This window comes from Natrix helvetica, assembly GCF_964273705.1.
Source record: "Natrix helvetica genome assembly, chromosome: 4".
NCBI classification, from domain to species: domain Eukaryota; kingdom Metazoa; phylum Chordata; class Lepidosauria; order Squamata; family Natricidae; genus Natrix; species Natrix helvetica.
The window spans coordinates 107758273-107777354 of NC_138550.1; the positions used below are offsets into that span (position 1 = coordinate 107758273).

Genomic DNA, 19082 nt, shown 5'->3' on the forward strand with positions numbered 1-19082 from the left:
TTATTAAGTGACTCTGGCTTCCCCACTGACATCGTCAGAAAGTCACGAAAGGAGATCACATGATCCCAGGAGCTTGCAACCATCATAAATATGAGTCAGTTGTCAAGCATCTGAATTTTGACCTTGTAGCCATAGGGATGCTGCAAGAGTTACAAAAGTGTGAAAAACCAATGTAAGTTATTTGTTTCAGTGCCATTGTAACTCTTTACAGTCACTAAACAAATGGTTGAAAGTCAATATTCAGAACTGGTGCTAAATATGAGGGTTTGTGAACCTAACACCGTCTCTGATCTTCTTGGGAATGGTCGGGTTACATTGAAGATTTGCAGACATTTCTTGCATCGGAGACACCTTGAACTGAATCTTAAGCTCATCGCTTATCACTGCTAACCCCCCCCCCACACACACACACAAATGTGCCCCTTGCAACTAAGTGCCCTTGGGAGAAACAATGAATTTATTCTTTTTTAAAAGTTGGATGTTGATGGATGGGGAAAAAATGCTCATTACAGAACTGCTATAAGAAAAAAAACTCATCAATGTTTATCTTCCCATTGTTAATTTCAAGAAGCAGCACGCAGTTTCTAAGTCCTAAGTAATCTTTCACTGCTTAATGAAAGATTATTCTTAAGCAATACACGAGGGTGTAATACTTCAGATGGCAATTCTCACATCATTGATTATTGTTGTTGTTTTAAAAAATCTTTACAGAAATTAAATGCCATAAGGACAAATTGTTTTTTTTTTTCCCTACGGGACACATTTTTAGGAAGAAATAAAAGACTATCTATTATTCCACCCAAGCACATCCTTAATACACTACCTAAATGCACTACATTTGCAATACAATGGATCCTGTTTAGGGAGCAATTACTTTGAATCCACACAGACCAACTCGGATGAGTACACTATATGGTGGCAACAGCAACTTCATTTGAATATCATCACTCTTAAACAGGAAAGAGTTACCATAGTGAATGAATTATTCAATGAATAAATTCAATAACATGTCTTCTATCCTATGCAAATAATTCCACAGTATTGCTACGAGCAAGAAAACACTGAAACAAAGTCTGTACTTTTCAAGTAAATGCATTATTCATCTTTGCTTCCACTTTTTACCTCTCTCTCTGTGGGTCCGATTTTGTACATGAAACATTTTGTTTTCTGCAACCCATTAATTTTTCCATATTGGTAGGATTATGTTTTCTTTATATGAATTTTAACTAAATCATACATTAGTCTAGGGACTGGTCCACCATGCAACGTTAATTTAAAAGGTATTCAAATATGGAACCATGATGGGTTTTCATAGTCAGAAATATAAAATGGTGTCTAAAGTTTGTGAGCAAAAGTATTGAGCAAGCAAATCAGAATATATTCCCAACTAGCTAGTATTTAGGGAATGATTTCAGCCAACCAGCCAATATACCACAAAGATGACATGTGGTATAACCTTCTAGACAGAAAATGAATCTAAACTTAAGCAAATGTTGCTAAAAGATGATGAAAGTAGATTGGTTGGGTTCAAAGAACACTGAATTGAGTTCCACCCAAACAGTGAAGTATCCTTGCCTCTATTCTCCAACCCATTGTTTGTGGACCCAGAAAAAAAAAACATAACTTTATTGTCTAAAGGAAGAATGCACAGAATTAATCCTAAGCGTGGGCAAAGACTGTAGAGATCAAGTGCCACTCTACACAATATTTTGTGTTTTTACAGAATCTTTTTGGGATTCTTGACAATTCTTGCTTTATGCTCCAAATCTGGTCGAATTATGATGCCATCTTATTTTTGAGCACAGGATTATAACTTGAAAAGCCATTAGGTGATCCATTGTATTTCTGGCCTGGGATGCTTGAAGCACAGAGAAAATGTGGTTCGCATAGAACAGAATGAAAGAAGCATTTCAGAGACAGAACATTAGAAAGATAAATGTACTTGTCTTTCAGGGCTGTTGAAATGAAAATGCAAAGCAAAACAAGGAACTTGCACGATACAAGCAAAATTGCTTTTATCCATAGTAACCTCCATCTTCAGATACGATTTAAACAAAGCAGGTACCGCTAGAAATTGCAATCATATATAATATGATGTCTTAAGATAAAACAATTAGATTCATGGAAGAGGTGGACATAATGAAAATATATGTGCTAGCAGCAATAATTTCTTCCCCTTGTATTAAAATTAGCAATATTTAAAAAGCAAATTTGATAACACTAAGTTTCAAGTGTGTTTCAAATTCTGGGAGCTAAGGAAATAGCTCTATAATTGATCATTCTATAATTAACGTTCAAAAATTCTGCTCAATATTAAATAAAAAACATTTGATTTAATGTCCAGTAAGTATGACTTCAACATACACATTATTTCTAACCAGAGGTATAATGTGGAACTGTCCAATATGGTATAGCAAATTTCAAAAATGGGGGGAAAATCCATATTCTGTTGTCCTAAATGTTAACTTACAAGGGTTTTTTTTTTCTTTTAGCAATTTTAATTATTGGGAAAATGAAAAAGATATTGCAAGATTCTGCAGCGTTATACTGTGGGAAAATGTCAGATATTTTCCTCAACAATTCCCAAAACATTTATAGATGGAAAAAGTTACTTTGACTGACAATGAGCTCAGTCTAACCTATCTTTACAAGAAATCTGCATAGAACATAATGGAGAAGAGCAATTATTTTACATTCAAATATCTTAATGCAACAAAGCCTCTGGCTGATTAGATGTATTTAGAGTTTTTGTAGAATACTATCAAATTTCCCGAGAGACTTGGTTTCCTAGGTTCATAAATGCATGGTATTCATCTTAAATCATTCCCTGAGGCAAATAATATTTTCCTTTCTTTTTCCTAAAACATAAATTAGCTGCAAATTAATCAGGCTAACAAAAGAATATGAAAAGTTAGGCTAGCATGGGGATAATATATATGTGATCAAATCACAGACCAATATCTGTATGCAAGTTTAGAAACGCTTCCCTCATTGACCTAAACTATAGTGGGATAAAGAGAAAACGAATACTCTTTTTCAACTACCTGAAAGTGTTTCTCAGAGAAGCTCACTTTTACATTCTCTAAATCTAATATTTATTTAATGAGTTATTGATCGTGTTTGAGAGAAAATATAATCTAGCATGACACTGGACCCTCTCTCAAATTGTAAAATATTCTCCTGTGAAATTCATATAATTCTGAGGTAGATACATTTAAAATTAGATACAAAAATACCAGAGCTCTATGCAGTAGCTTCTTTTACAACTTTCTGTCACTTTCCAGAGTTCCAGTATCTAATTCCATCTGACTATTTAAAGGGTATATATGGCTGTCCAAACCAAACAACTCAACTCAAGGCGGCTTATAAGAAAAAGAATATACTGTATGATTTATAGGGCAATACTTTAAAAAGACATGTACTTGCATGAAGACTTGAAAGAATGACATAAACAGACACTACCTCCCCTTGAAATAGCCTTATAGAGCAGGGGTCTCCAAACGTGAAGTCTGGGAGTTGAAGTTCACAAATCTTGAAGTTGCCAACTTTGGAGACCCCTGTCATAGTGCAACATGGCCTTTCCTATGCATAATTAAACTTTAGAATCTGCTTGAATAAGAACTGGGCCTGGCTACCAGCAGGGCTGGCTTCAAGAAAAGAGTTGGACAATTCATGGAAGACTTGCGGATCAAGGGCCATTAGCTTTGATGGCAGTGTGACAGCTTCTAAAGGCCATCTCCTGGGAGACTTGTGGCTTCCTTGTGTAGGTTGGTTGGCCATTGTGAGAACAGATTTCTCAACAAATTGATCAGAGGGCTCAATCCAGCAGGATACTGTTTATGTTCTTAATCACTAAATGTTTTCAGCTGGTTACTCTTGGTTTGCAAAACAAAGAAAAGCAAGTTACAATAAGGCATTCATAATTGTGACAACAGCTGATCTTTTGAATTATTTGTCACTCTTGGTATTGTTTGCCTGAATGAATACATTCTTGCCTTCTTGTCAAGAGCGAGGTAGATTTCTCATTAAGATTTTGATTTAGTAATTCAGCACAAAATGGTGATTCAAACTACTTCCTGTTCAAAATAACAATCTCAACAGTTTTAGGCGAAGTATAATTTTGAGCTTCATTTTCCACAATGATAGCCCAACTGTGTAAGTGTCTTTCAGTCAAGTTATCATGATCTAGACAGGGTAGATTTCGTCCCTGGTTTGCCATCTATAATATATGCCCTGAGACACTTGGAGTTGGTGGCATATGCATTTAATATATAATTATTATTGATGGTGAATAGCAAAGTTAGCAAATAACTAACTTCGTAAGTTTGTACTTAAAAAATAAATATGGTAATATGTGAATTTAATTTGTATGTCTCTGCTGATATGGAACAGATCTAAGCACAAACGTTGTCGTTTCACTTTACACAGTATAATACTGTTTCTTCTTTTCTTAAAGATGTTGTGTTCTTCTAATCACATAAGGATATCAATGAGCACAAAAATTATTTGCAAACAAGCAAAATACTTTCAGTAACGCTAATAAAAAAAACTTGAAATGAAAAAAATATTCAAAGCGAAGAAATAAGATAGCAGAATAATATAAAATACCTACAGAGTCATGGTCAATAATTGTTTTGCATCTATTCAGGCATAATAATTATTCCCATCAATAAGAATACATACTTGGAGACGACTTCCGGCAGCCGAAGGTGACGGATGCGTGCGTCCGCCTTCTCACTGTTTCGGTGGGCTCCCCTGAAGTCTAGGGGGAGCACAGGGTGCCTTGGGGGGAGCACCCTGCCGTAGGGGCAGCTTGCTGGGACCTCCTGGAACGGCGGCGGCCGCGGGTGGGGTCTCCAGCTTTGCCCCAGGAGCCGGAAAGCGTAGGGAGCGCGCGGAATGCCACCGCATGCTTCGCCGAACGCAACCTGGAAGGAAATGATCAATTTGAACGAAACAGCTGAAGTGCAGTGAGGTGAGGGATCTCCCCAGGTCTTTTACTGTCTTTACTCTATTGACTGTTCTGCAGTTTTTTTTGGGGGGGGGGACTCTGTTTCAACCTTTGGAGGAGTTAAGATTGGAGGGGGGGGAATTTCCACCCCCCTTGGAAAAGCGGAACTTGGAAAATCTCTTCCTTTTATGGGAGAGAGAGAAAGTTTAAAATCTACTTTCACTTCCCTTAAATAATGGGGAAAAATTTCTCTTTTTTGACCACAACTGCGAGAGAAAGGATGTTTGAACTGATTCTTCTCTAAACTATGCATGGGAACTTTGATCTTGTTGTTTCCTGACCACCTGTACTGGCTGAGCCAATATGGCCAACTTCCTCTTTCTTCTTTATCTTTATGAATGAGACTCCTCCCTTAGAAAACTTTATGGCTTTGAACTAATTTCCACCCCAGAGACCTCCAGGAGCCTCTTCAAATATGTTTTTCCCCTGGATTTGGAATATTTTGACCCACCTATCTGCTCTAGTTTTGTGTCAGACGATTTATTCTCCTTTGGACTTGCTTGCCTGGTGATCTCTACCGGCTGTGCTTTCCCACAGACACCATTTCTTTGTATAGAACAATAACTATCTCCGAGCTTCATGATGGGTCCAAAGAAGTTACCGCCTGGTAAGGCCTCATCGGCCCTGACATCTTCTACGTGCAGCCCGATTGCTCAGCAGACACAACTGGGAACTTTTTTACAACCTAAAGCCCCTGAGGAGAGTGCAAACGATTTGTCTATTCATCAGATGCTTCAATCTATCTTAAAGGGACAGGACGAAATGAAAAAACAACTGCAGGACTTAAATGAACAGCTCAGAGAGACAAAACAACAAACCATACGGAATGAACAGAGGATAGGTGTACTGGAGGAGGGTGCGGTTGGGATGAGAGACGAGGTGAAGACAATCCAAAGGGGGAATGTAGAATTTGAAAATCATATGATAAAAATGGAATTTGAAAGGATGTCTTTTTTCCTTAGGTTCCAAAACTTGTCAGAAGTTGAGAATGAAGATCTTAAGGAGATTATGACCACAATACTAGCAGAATATATTAATAGAAATAAACAACAGCTTTGGTGGGATATTGACCTGATCTATAGGATTAATTCAGCCTATGCAAGAACACACAATGTTCCAAGGGAAGTTCATGTTAAATTTCTTAGAAAAACCACAAGAGATGAGGTTCTAGGAGCTCAAAGGGGAGGACCATTAAAATATAAGGTTAAAGAAATAACCATTCTTAAACAGATCCCAAAAAAAGTAAGAGATAAGAGAAGGAAATATTCCTTCTTAGCAAAAAAATTATACAATAAAGGGGTCTGGTTTAGGTGGCTGTTACCAGAAGGCATGTTGATTTTCTGGGAGGGCAGTAGAATTAGAATCAACACAGTTGTGGAAGCAGAGGCTTTCACTAAAAAACACAGTGCTCTCTTAGGTGAAATGGGGGATGTTACACAAGAAACAAAGGAGGGAGGGGCTGAGGCTCGGCCAGTGGATGGGGGGGGGGGAGGATGCGACAACCAGAAAACTCAGATCACAAAAGTGATTTGAAACATTATTGCAATTGTTGTTACAATGTACCTTTATGGAAGTGATACAAAACAAAATGATTGAAACATACTGATGATTTTGTGTTAAACTCAAAACTGCTAATACCTATGTAAATGTTGATATTTTTCTATTTTTGTTTGTAAAAGTTGTGAGACCTGGGGGGGCTTCTCCCCCCCGTACAATGTAGCTGTCAAAATGTTTTATAACCTTTTAACCCTTTTTCCCTGTAAAATTTCTAAAATCAATAAAATTTGGACAATTAAAAAAAAAAAGAAGACATACTTAATACCCCAGAAAAGGAATAATGTACCAGACAGAAAACCAAGTTTGGAAAAAAATTAATATTATTCAACATGTTTGACTTAAATATTTCCACATAACAAAAGTGTTATTTTCAAGTCACCAGCTATATATACTTATATACATATGTCCAGAGTTAACAAAAGAATTATGAGATGTCCTATCAAAAGCAGTGATTTTTCCTTTTTTTTGGAAATAGAAAGTACTAGTCTTATAATACACAAAATATAAATTATATGTACAGATAGTTTTTTTTTTCTGGAACTGAGAAACAAATTAAAAGCAATAATATTTTCATAAAGATATAACATGTCTACATTACATTAAAATGAATCAATACTGGTTTTGAAATGTTTATCTAAAGTTGAAAACTTTATAAACACTTCTTGAAACTGGAATTATTATTTACAAAATATACTCATCAGCCACACAGAGGCTTAAATATCTGTATATATACACACATACATATATATAACATATAAAGAAATTTTAAAATCTCAACGTAAAATTAAGCAAGATCCTTCTGTCTTTGGAATGTCTAAAACAGAACACATGCTTTATTTCCAATGTGGGTGTTTTTTATATAATTATACCTCTTTTGAATGAATGGGACCTTTCAGAGTAATACTGAAAAAGCCTAGGTAGTCTTTAAAAATTTCATAACTGCCAAGATAAATTGATGACAATAGTAATAAGGACTTCCAATCTGCAGCTATCTTGCAGAATGACTGTGTGGTAACTTAACCTGCAGCTAATTTGATCTTCTTCAGGGAATACATATAGTCTTGAAAGTCTTACCATCTTGAATATATGGCTTATATTTTTATGGTTATTCAGCAAAAGTTTCTCTGCTGAAAGATCCACATGAAAGTATACGTGTTTGTCATTTACTTCAGGGAATCGCAGTTGTTAAGTGTGTTCCTTTGAATTATTGCTGAGTTTAAAGCTGAGAAATAATAGCACTCATCAAACGAAATGAATACGAGCTATCATCCTGATGTATCTGCCAACACCAATTAATGGTCTAAAACAGCCTTAGATCATGTACTCTCTGCACTGGAGCAGGCATCATCTATGGCAGGGGTCTCCAACCTTGGCAACTTTAAGCCTGGTGAACTTCAACTCCCAGAATTCCCCAGCCAACTTTGCTGGCTGGGGAATTCTGAGAGTTGAAGTCCTCCAGGCTTAACGTTGCCAAGGTTGGAGACCCCTGATCTACGGCACCCATACAATTTTGTTTTAAATACTCAAGACATTCCTCATGATTGACAGAACATCCAAGAAAGCCTCTTTCAGATTCACTCTTCACTGATTTCAAGGTCTGGGTGTATTTCTGTTTTAGAGAATACACTTGTGGCGGAATGAAAAGATAAACAAGTTCCATCTACCTGAGATCACTGATTGTAGATAATGCAGCAAAGTTTGTCTGATGTTCCTCAAATATTCTATATGCTTATAAAAGACAGGTCATTCATTCGGTGTTTCGTAATATTTAAAAAGCTATATCATCCTTATTATTTGCAATACGCTTTAATGGTAAAAATCCACAGATGACTATTTTTAGAAAAAGAAAAGAAAAAAAAAATTCTAGTCCTGAAAGCATTTGGAGCTTTCATCTTATAGTCATCAAAAAATATTGGTTATACTCTGCCATTCGTTTGAAGATTCTTGAACAACTTCTTCCAAATTCAGGGCACGATTAATGTCTTCGCCTTCCTGTCCTTGATGACTGGTTGATTCTTGCATTGCACCTATCATAATAAAAAGATAAAGAGGAGTAAGATATACAGCATAAAGTCTTCAGGCAAACAGCGGAAAATTAAATCCAAAAGATTATTTTATTGACTACACAGCAGTAGTTTTATTGACTACACTACACTCTCTCTTTCGGGAGAGTCCGAAAAAAGAGGAAATAAGAGCTTGGGAGTAGGGGAACTTACTGAGGCTTGTTTTGAGTAAATACCTATCACAACTTTAATTTAAAGAATATTCATCTTTAAAAGGGCTACTCATCACTTTTCTTTATTGCTATCATTTGGACACAGAGCCCTACATGCAGTTGTAGTCTGTGCTTTGTCCAATTCTTTTAACAGAGTAGCTTGTTCAAAAAAAATCAATATTTAATTTATGTCTATTAAAATTTATGTGTCAGTTCTCAAAAGTAATGGAGCTCTATATGCATAAATACTCTTTGTGATTAAGAAAGTAGCATGCAGAAGTTGTCATCCTTAAATTCTACTTTCCAACCTAATCATTTAATGCAGTTTCCACAGCTGTATTTATTCAGGACATAGCCATCAAAATTGCATGATGAAGAAAAATCAAAAGAAATTTTGCAAATATAAAGAAAAAGAACCAAATGTATTTTTTGTTTGTTATGTCTCTTAGAGGTACACCAGAAAAGAATGACTGCTTTTCTTCTAGTAAGTCAGATTTATTGCAAATCATAGGTCTTCTTACAATATAATCAAGTTTCTACAATATATCCACTGGGTTTTTACATTATGGTGACATCAATTAAATGTACAGTGTTTTATTTCATGTCAACATACTCTCTAGAAAAGAAAACAGCCTTCTTGTTCATTATAGATAGTGCTCATTTATTGACTGAAATTGGGGTTGGAATTCCCATTGTTAATGAAGTGCAATATCACACGATCATATCATTTAGCATTGGCAATCCCATAAATGCTTATAGATGTTAAGTGAGTATCATGCGTATTAGCAACGACCTATGATGATTGTATCTTGCAACTTCCTGCAGACTTCCCACAGTCAATGGAGAGCCAGTGAGAAATCTCAAGTCCCCTATGGCTCACAAGCAGGCAGGCAGTAGGGCGAGTTCTATGGAAGGTGGGTGGGGTATTCCAGTGAGTATTCCCCAATGGGGAGAGGGTGCAGTGGCGAAGCGCGAGTCTGTGTGGGTTGGGGAGGGAGTGCTGAGATGAGACATAAGTACATGCAAGTTAGGGAGGAGATGCTGTGGCGAGGCTCAGATGTGGATGGGCAGGATGGCAGGGGAAGGGTGCTAACATGAAATCCCTGCAATCGGAAGGGTATAGATGTTCAGGAGAAAATTGGTGGGAGCAACTAGCAACCTTCCCAGCTGGCTTTGCTTGTAAACTTACAAGGAAGGTTCCAAATAGTAACCATATGACCACAGGATGCCATACCTATTAAAAGTATGAACCAATTTCCAAGCACCAAGATTCTGATCACCTGACAGCAGGGGTGCTGGATCAACTTGGAGAATCAGTTGTAAATACCACTCATTTAGTGCCATCATAATTTCAATAAACGGTTGTTAACCAAGGACACCAATAATAGGACTTGTAAAACAGGAAAAGCAGACTTGTTCCCCTTTGAAGATGAATATGCATGGATCATATTTATATAAACCTTATATAAAGATGATGCATTCAGGTTGGGAGTTTGTGACTTCATTGTATTGACTCGGTGATGCTTTTCTGATAATTAAATGTTGACCTTCCTAGAGGTCCCTGTATAAACGGCCAAGCAAGCCTTTACTTGCTCCAGAATCTACCATACATAAGCAAAGCAAATAGATTGCCTCACATATTCACCTCTAATAGCCAATACAAGAATTGATCAGAAAGCCATTATTTGTCAATTCCATTTTAAACTGCTGTTGAAATCATATTGTTTATTTTAATAAATACAATGTGGTCTGGTAAATCTGAGTTGGATTAGGTGGTGATTGCAATGCTAAAGACAGTTGTTATATATATATATATATATATAGCCTGAAGAGCAAACAAGGATAAAAAGCATTGAGCGATAATAACTAACTAATCCAGAAGGCGAATAGGTTCCCACGAGATAATAGAAAATGAGAAGATCAAAGCCTTCCATGGCCATTTGCAGAACATCTGAGAGTGATAGGGAGAAATTTTGTCATCAGTTTCTATAAACCCTTGCTTAACTCTTGAATGGAGATATAGGTAGGCTTGAAAATAGAATTACACATACAATATGGGTTTTAAATTGTTGTATATTCTCTATTCTTTAGAATAAAATCTTGAGTTTAATGATGTACCTTCCTGCCTTGGTGTATCGACTTGGTTTGGATTTGTTCCACTTATCTCCATGAGGTTGCCATAATCTGGTATCCATTCCCATTTCTCCCAGTCTCTCTCAGATGTTCTGCATGTGGCTTTTATCTGGATGGCTTTGATCTTCTCATCTTCTATTATCTCCTGGAACCATATTCTGCCTTATGGGCTAGTTAGTTATTTTCCCTCAATGCTCTTCATCCTCTTCTGGTCTTCAGACTATGCCTAACAACTGTCTTTAGCATTGTCCAATCCAACTCAGATTTACCAGACCGCACTTATTAAAATAAACAAAATGTCTACATTTATCTGCCTGTTTTCTGCAAAGCTAGCAGAAATTAGCACCTAAATATTTATTTGCATAACAACGCAGAAGTCTGAAGAGGTGACAAGGCGGCTGGGAAACTTGGCTATGCAGGTGTATCACATCCTATTTTCATTTTCATGGCTCACACGTTTGCCATACATTTTATTTTTCAGTCACAATAAATGGGAAAACTTAAGCAAGTTCCAAAAGGCTTCTTCAAAGTCAAATACAGAACTGAAATAATTAATTTATGTATTCATTAGATGCATATTCAGAAGCTGAAAGTAGAATACATGGTGGTACCTCCTTCCAGTTTTCCCTCAAAAAAACCCCACCCTGTGAGGTTAAGATTTCTCCATACTTCTCAACAACTATGCCACCTATAAAATTGGACTGGAATATAACTGTACAGCACAACTGAAAACATTTCTGTTCAATAAGCAACTGAATTACATTAATACCCCTACTATTATCTTAAAGATTAAGAGCCAGAGCAAAAAGCCCAATTCTTATAGTGCTTGGTACAATCCAAGAAACTTAGAAATGTTGAGTCTCTTCAGTATGATGCTATAAAATAAAAAGGTATGCCAAACTTTCTTATAGCAAATATCACATTACCGGAATAGCCATGAGCCCGTTTCATATGAAGCTTCATGTTGCTTTTCTGGGTGAAGCCCATTGTACAGTAATTGCATTTGTACGGCCTTTCCCCTGTATGTTTTTTCATATGAACTTGCAGTGCACTCTTCTGGTTAAAAGCTTTCTCACACAAGGTACACTGAAAGGGCCGCTCACCTTTGGTAAAGAAGCAAAGAAACAAGAACAGATGAATTGACCCAATGGCAAATTTCCCATTTCTTCTAATGTGACCCGAAAAGTATCTTTCTCATTTCAACCGAGCTAAGCAATCGTCTAGCCCATTGCAAAACACATGGGCTGATAGGGTTATAGTCACAAATGTTCAGCAGCCATAAGGCAGAATGCTGGGAATTGCTATGGGAGAATAAAATGGGAAGCTGGTTTTCTTAGCCTGTCTTCGTGCAAAATAACCATCATATTATCCAAACAAAAGTCAATTTATTACATTCCTTAAGGGTCACCTCTATTAACACATTTTGGAGATGCAACAATTCTACTTGAATGTTTGCCTAGAAACTTGATCCTCCCCAAAGATCACAAAGTGGTCGTAGACTCTTCCACCACACATATTCCCCAGGTAACCTGGCATTCCCTCCATTGTTTTCAAATAATTGATCTGAGCATGCTGCAGCTAATTTCAGACAGACAAATATCCATACATGCAATGAGAATGGGAGGCTATCAAAGCAGGATACACAGAATATGAAGGAAATCCAATTAATAAGAGAGGCTCTGCAGCTGTTCAGAATTGGTTCCACTCCTCTGGATCCTTCTGTCCTGAAGTGCAGCACCTACAGATGAGAACTGTCTTGCATGAAGAGGACAGTAGCCCAAGTAGATACCTTAGACACTTTGTCTAATATGCCATGTCTACAATCCATGAATTGTAATAAGGGTGAGCTTTCTCAATATTAATAGCCTCAAAAATGCATGGTGGTTAAAAACAAATGAGGCTTCTTTGCCCTTGGTGATTCACACATAATTAGCAAAATGATTAGAATCTAACCTCAAATACTGCAATGGGTATCACTCAGTACTATTTAGTTACCTGTATGGATGCGACTATGTCTTTCCAATTGACTTGGTTTAGCAAAGGCTTTTTCACAGGTATCACATTTAAATACTCTTGGCTTTTGGGAACTCGGTGATGGTCCAGCCTGATGCGTCTGCATATGCTCCTTAATCAAAGACAAAATACATTTCATTTGGCACATTTTTTTAAATAGAAATATATTTGTAGGCTCATTAATTTAGTTCCAATTTCTACAACCCTATATTCATTTTGCAGATCTGGCCCAGGGGTGTTACATAACTCAGAGCAAAAGGACAAGAAATGTGCAATGGAATGTGAAATGCAACACTTCAAAGACAGACACTATTGCTACGCACGTCTAGTTTAATGAAAGGAAGGACTAGGGATGACATAATGACAGTTCCAGTATCTAAGGGGCTGCCACAAAGAAGGGGTCAACCTACTCTCTAAAGCACCTGAAGGCAGAACAAGAAGCAAACTATGATTCAGAATGAAATATTTCTTTTTCTCTTCAAACTAAGATTTAGTCGTCTGGATAACAAGTGGAATTCCTACTGCTTCCTACTTGAAACAATGTTCAAGGTGACATAATAAAATATAATGGTATTTATGATGGCAACATTAAATAAAGCAGCAAAGCAAGAAAACACAAGCAACTGGACTAATACTTTCGAACACTTTGTCTTCATAAATTCTTTTTTCAGGTTTTAATGAAATACTGAAAGACAGAAGTGGAAGAAGTAAGCTCAGGTTTCCTTAGGGACAGTCACTAAAGTGCCACGGAATTACATTGCCTATCCTGCTAAGGAGAAACAAAATTTTCTCCTGTGCGCTGCTTGGACAGTCCAAGCATGGGTTAACACAGTCTAACTGCCCTAGGACTGAGTGAGTTTTTTATTGTTGACCACGCCTCCCTTTGCCTCTGCAATTCAGTTTTAAAAACTCAGTCCGCCCGTTTGGACTGTAGCAGGGGAACTCCTCAGTCTTATGACAGTTACACTGGATTTCCCAAAATTAATTAAGTATATTCTATAACTGTTGACACGCCAGGAGAATAGGAAAATAAATCAACAGCCGAAGTGACCGTCAGGAGAATATTAGTAAGGAGCGCGGGGGTCTGTGAGCTGTCCGGCGGCTGCCGGCGCTCGAGCTGAGGGCGGGAGGCATCCGCATCGATCAGCTTTCCCCCTTCACGTTTCTAGGCTGCCTGGGAGGAGCGCTGAGGCTCTCCAGAGTAGCAAAGGGATTTCCCCTTGTCCAGTGGCTGCGGTGGCCACCTTATGGGGTTCGCGCGCTTTTCGCCGCTTCCCTGAACTACTGCCGGCCATTTTAAGGCTTTCGCGCGCTTTTCGCCGCTTGCCTGGATCAGCACTGGCCGTTTTAAGGGTTTCGCGCGCTTTTTGCCGCAACCCATACATTTTCAGAGCCGGGAGCTGCGTGTGCACGGCGGCCATTTTCTTAACAAAAACAGCACTCCGAGGAGAGCAGACACAGAGCAGGACGTGTTTTCACCTCAGCGACGATTAACATCGACACGTGGGCCGCGTCTGGGTTTCCAGCTAGGCCCATCTCAACTATCTACAAGTCTCCACTTACTCCTAAGGCGGCACCGGCAGGTTAGAGGGTATTGTCCCTTGGGCTTCCCTTCTAACTCTCAGTATCTCGACAGGCATCATCAGGCCGGCTGGCCACGCCTTGAGCCCTTTGCCACCTCCATCCCAACCATCTTACCCTGTTGTGCCGCTTCAACCATGGCAGACAAAGGGTCAGGGGAAATGCAGGCTGGGCCCTCCTCAAAGAGGAGCAAATTAGATTTGGCTCCCAGTGGAGGAAAAGGGGGCAGGAACGGTGCAAAAAGGGCATCCCCAGATCCCCAGGGCTGTGGGGAAAAGGGCAAAGAAAGCAGTCGAAAAAGCAGGGCCCCTCAGCTTCCTAGACCTGATAGGTCTCCAAACCAAGTGGAGCCTTCTCCAGACCGATCCCCAAGGCAAGACAGGGAGGAAAGGCCTGTTTCCCCCCCAGGGGACAGATCACTCCCCTTCTTCTGGGGAAATTTATAGGGACTCCTCCCCAGATGCCTCCTGGGGATATCCCGATTCTCCCAGCTCCTCCATCAGAGAGGAATTGGGCCCATGCCAAACCTTGACCACTGAGGAGGACAGTTATAATAACAGGAGGGGCAGGAAACGCCCTGCCCCTACCCCAGTCCGTCCCAGGGAGGACAGAGGATCCCATATCTCTGCAGAAATGAGAGAAATAATCTCTCAGGCTATTTCCCAAGGCATTGCTGAGGGCCTAAAGCAAAAGGAGGCTCCCACTTCCAGTGGAGCCAAACCTAAGCCCTCAGCGTCTCAGACTAGGGAGACTAATCCCCCATCTCCTGGCACCTCAGTGGCTACTGAGGAATCAGGATGGGAAGAAGGTGAGATTGATGACTTTGAGCTCTCTGAAGATGAAGGCCTTCCTCCTGATAAGCCAGCCTTCACGGGGTTATTTAAACCCTCATTATTTAAGTCCATCTTACACAAAGCCAAGGCAGCCACTGAATTGGGTGCCGTTCCCAAGGGTACTGCAACTTCCTCTTTGTCCTCTAAGGACCATAAAGAGGGACTATTTAACGAGCCAGCTCCCACTGTAGATGAAATTCCTGTGCCAGATCTATTTCTGGACGTGGTCCAGAGGCAATGGATTCAGCCAGGTACCCTCACTAACCCCAGCGGAGGTGACAAAGCACTTTACGCTGTAGAATCTAAAATGGAAGAGGCGTTAAAGTTACCTGAGGTAGATGCCCCGGTTATCTCCCTGACTTCATCCCAAAATCTACCAGCTGACCTGCTAGAAGGTCTCAAAGCCGAGGACAAGCGCTCTGAAAAGGCATGTCATAAGACTCACCAGGCGACTGCCTGGGCCATCAGAGCATCCACCTCGGCCTCCTTTTTTATCAGATCTTCTCTTCTCTGGCTCCGCCAGCTGAGATCCAGACCTCCTTCTGGGGGATCTCGCTGGAAACACGACATTAATAAAATCATCACGGCAGTAGAGTACTCTGCGGATGCCTCCCTGAACGCAGCAAAATTTGCGTCCAGGGCCTTGGCGTCCAATGTTACCTCCAGGCGCCTCCTATGGCTACGCCACTGGCAGGCGGACATGAAGGCAAAGTGGAAGCTCGCTTCCGCTCCCTTCAAAGGGGGGCAGCTGTTTGGGGAGGCTCTAGATAAATTTACCATTGAGACCAAGGACAAGCAAAAGATACTACCAGCCACCCTTAAGAAACATGATCGCAAGGGACCTAGTTCCTTCAGGAAACAGACCTTTAGATCCCAGGAAAATAACCAAGCCTCCACTTCAGGCACCTACCAGAGAAGCTACACTCAGACGGGGGATAGGGGTCAGGATAGGAACTCCTACAGTACCAGGGGCAGGCAACACCAGTCGCAGCCCTTTCGGAAGCCATTTCGTGGCGGCTCCAACTCCCGCCAGTTTCGTAGAGGGAAATGACCACCAAGGGACACCTCCCATAGGGGGTCGGCTCCAGATGTACGCCGACAGGTGGGAGGAGATCACCTCGGACTCCTGGGTCCTGAATACAATCAGGAAGGGCCTAGTACTAGAGTTCCCATCATTTCCACAACAGAAGTTCGTCCGTTGCCCAATTCCCCAAAACCCCCAGAAAAGAATTCTCATGCAGATGGAAATCGACCATCTGCTCACAATAAAGGCCATAGAACCCGTTCCAAAGGATCAGGAGAGGCAGGGATTCTATTCCATCCTCTTTCTGGTCCCAAAGAACTCGGGGGGATGGAGGGCCATCTTGGATCTGAAGTGTCTAAATCAACACTTAGCATACAGAAGGTTCAAGATGCAGTCCCTCCAATCCATCCTAGAATGCACAAGGCAGGGGGATCTACTCACGTCAATAGATTTGAGGGAGGCCTACCTGCATGTCCCAATTCATTTGGCACACAGAAGGTTCCTGAGGTTCCACTACGACGGGAGGCATTATCAGTACAGGGCCCTGCCCTTCGGCCTCTCGTCTGCCCCAGGACCTTCACAAAGATACTGGCAGTACTGGCAGCCCACCTCAGGAACCGGCCAATTCGTCTAGAATGCTATCTAGACGACATCATTATCCACTCGTCCAGCCACGCTCAGGCGCGGAGAGACCTTCAGACAACCATCCAGACACTGGAGAGACACGGCTTCTCGGTGAACAGGGAGAAAAGCCATCTGGTGCCGACGACCCGCATCCAACATCTCGGCGCCGTCATAGACTCCAAGACCTGTCAGGTATTCCTGTCGCGAGACAGGATGAAAAGTCTCCAAAACAAACTCTTGCTGTGCAAAAGGAACAGGTCAGTGCCGATCTTGCATCTATCCCAACTTCTGGGAATCATGATTTCATGCATACAAGTGGTTCCCTGGGCCAGACTCCATGCCAGGGAACTGCAGTGGTTCCTCCTGCCAATGCAGAGGGCCAAAACCAGCAACTCACTGCAAAAGGTAATCTTGCCACCCAAGGTGATCCGCTCCCTTGCCTGGTGGAGAACAGCAGCAGTGCGAAAAGGGTCTCCCTTCAAGGAGCCCGAAAGACTAGTAGTGACAACCGATGCGAGCCTGTTGGGCTGGGGAGCACATTGTCAGGGCCAACTTGCTCAGGGCACGTGGACACTGAGGGAGGCGGGCCACAGCATAAACTGGCTGGAACTGAGAGCGGCCCGCCTCGCACTTCGTCAATTTGCTCCTCATGTTGTGGGCCATCATGTACTGTTACTAACAGACAATGTTGCTACAAAGGCTCACATCAACAGGCAAGGCGGCATACACTCCAGAAGCCTCATGCGAGAGGCAGAGGCACTGGGCAGATGGGCGGAGAGGCATCTGGCGTCCATCAGATCGGACCACATAGCGGGAACAAGCAATCGGGAAGCGGACTGGCTGAGTCGGCAGACGATCGATCACTCCGAATGGAGACTGCATCCAGACATCTTCAGTCAGATCGTGGAGAAATTCGGCGAACCGCAAGTAGACCTCTTTGCCACACACAACAACACACATCTACCCCGATTCTTCTCCCGTTATTACACTCCTCTGGCAGAGGGAACGGACGCCCTGAGGAGCCGTTGGCCCCCAGGCCTTCTGTATGCTTTTCCGCCGTTGCCTCTCATTCCACACGTAGTGTCAAAACTGTTATCAGAAAAGGCAGAACTACTTCTTGTGGCACCCCACTGGCCCAGGAGGTCCTGGTACGCCGACCTTGTCAGTCTCTCCATTCGGAACCCGTGGAGAATACCTCAGGAGCAAATCTCCCTCAGCCAGGGCCACATCAGTCATCCGGACCCCCAGTGGCTACAACTAGCCGTCTGGCACTTGAGGGGGATCTCCTGAGGAAACAAGACTTCTCTGACAAGGTCATCCAAACTATCCAGGCCTCCAGACGGCCTTCCACCAATAGGATATATGAGGCCACATGGAACGCATTTTCGACCTGGTGCGGCAGGAATGGTGTCCAGGACACTTCGGCCTCAATTCCTAACCTTCTTGACTTTCTACAGGAAGGGCTGGACAGGGGACTAGCGCCTAACACGCTCAAACGACAGGTGGCGGCGCTGTCCACCATCCTATCCTGTCATTCACGTCGGTCCTTGAGCCAACATCCTCAAGTCAAAAGTTTTCTGAAGGGTGCGGTGAACATCTGTCCCCAGGTGGTTCATCGTTATCCCACCTGGAGTTTGCCCTTAGTATTGAAGGCCCTCACCAGGCCCCCCTTTGAACCATTACGTAAGACTAGTCTCCGTCATTTGTCTCTCAAGACGGTTTTTCTTATTGCCATAACGTCCGCACGCAGAATATCCGAACTAGCTGCACTATCTGTGCGGGAGGACCTTTGCATAGTACATACTGACAGAGTCATTCTGAGAATTGATCCCACTTTCATACCTAAGATGAATACACACTTCCACAGATCACAAGAAGTGATCCTACCCAACTTCTGCCCTAAAGCAGTTCATCCAACAGAAAAGCTTTGGCATAAATTGGATGTGCGAAGGGCAGTGCACATCTACATTAAAAGGACCAAGGAATTTCGCCATTCCGAATCGTTCTTTGTATCTTTCTTGCCTGGGTCGCTCGGTCGTAAAGTGTCTTCACACACGATCGGACGCTGGTTGAGGGCCTGCATCAAACTTG

The 19082-nt window shown here is 41.4% G+C and overlaps 1 protein-coding gene across 4 annotated transcripts in view; it reads right to left on the reverse strand.

The window, feature by feature from the left end:
* Positions 1–6870: 6870 nt before the first annotated feature.
* The window catches only part of ZNF236 (zinc finger protein 236), a 66482-nt gene continuing 54270 nt past the window's right edge, over positions 6871–19082 (reverse strand). For all 4 annotated transcript variants that reach the window (XM_081950125.1, XM_081950124.1, XM_081950126.1 and 1 more), the window contains 3 exons: positions 12912–13041; positions 11843–12019; positions 6871–8595 (listed from right to left, as the gene is read on the reverse strand). In XM_081950125.1, the coding sequence (XP_081806251.1) occupies positions 8471–8595; positions 11843–12019; positions 12912–13041 (432 nt within the window). In that variant the 3' untranslated portion in view covers positions 6871–8470. The remainder of the gene's footprint in view (positions 8596–11842; positions 12020–12911; positions 13042–19082) is intronic.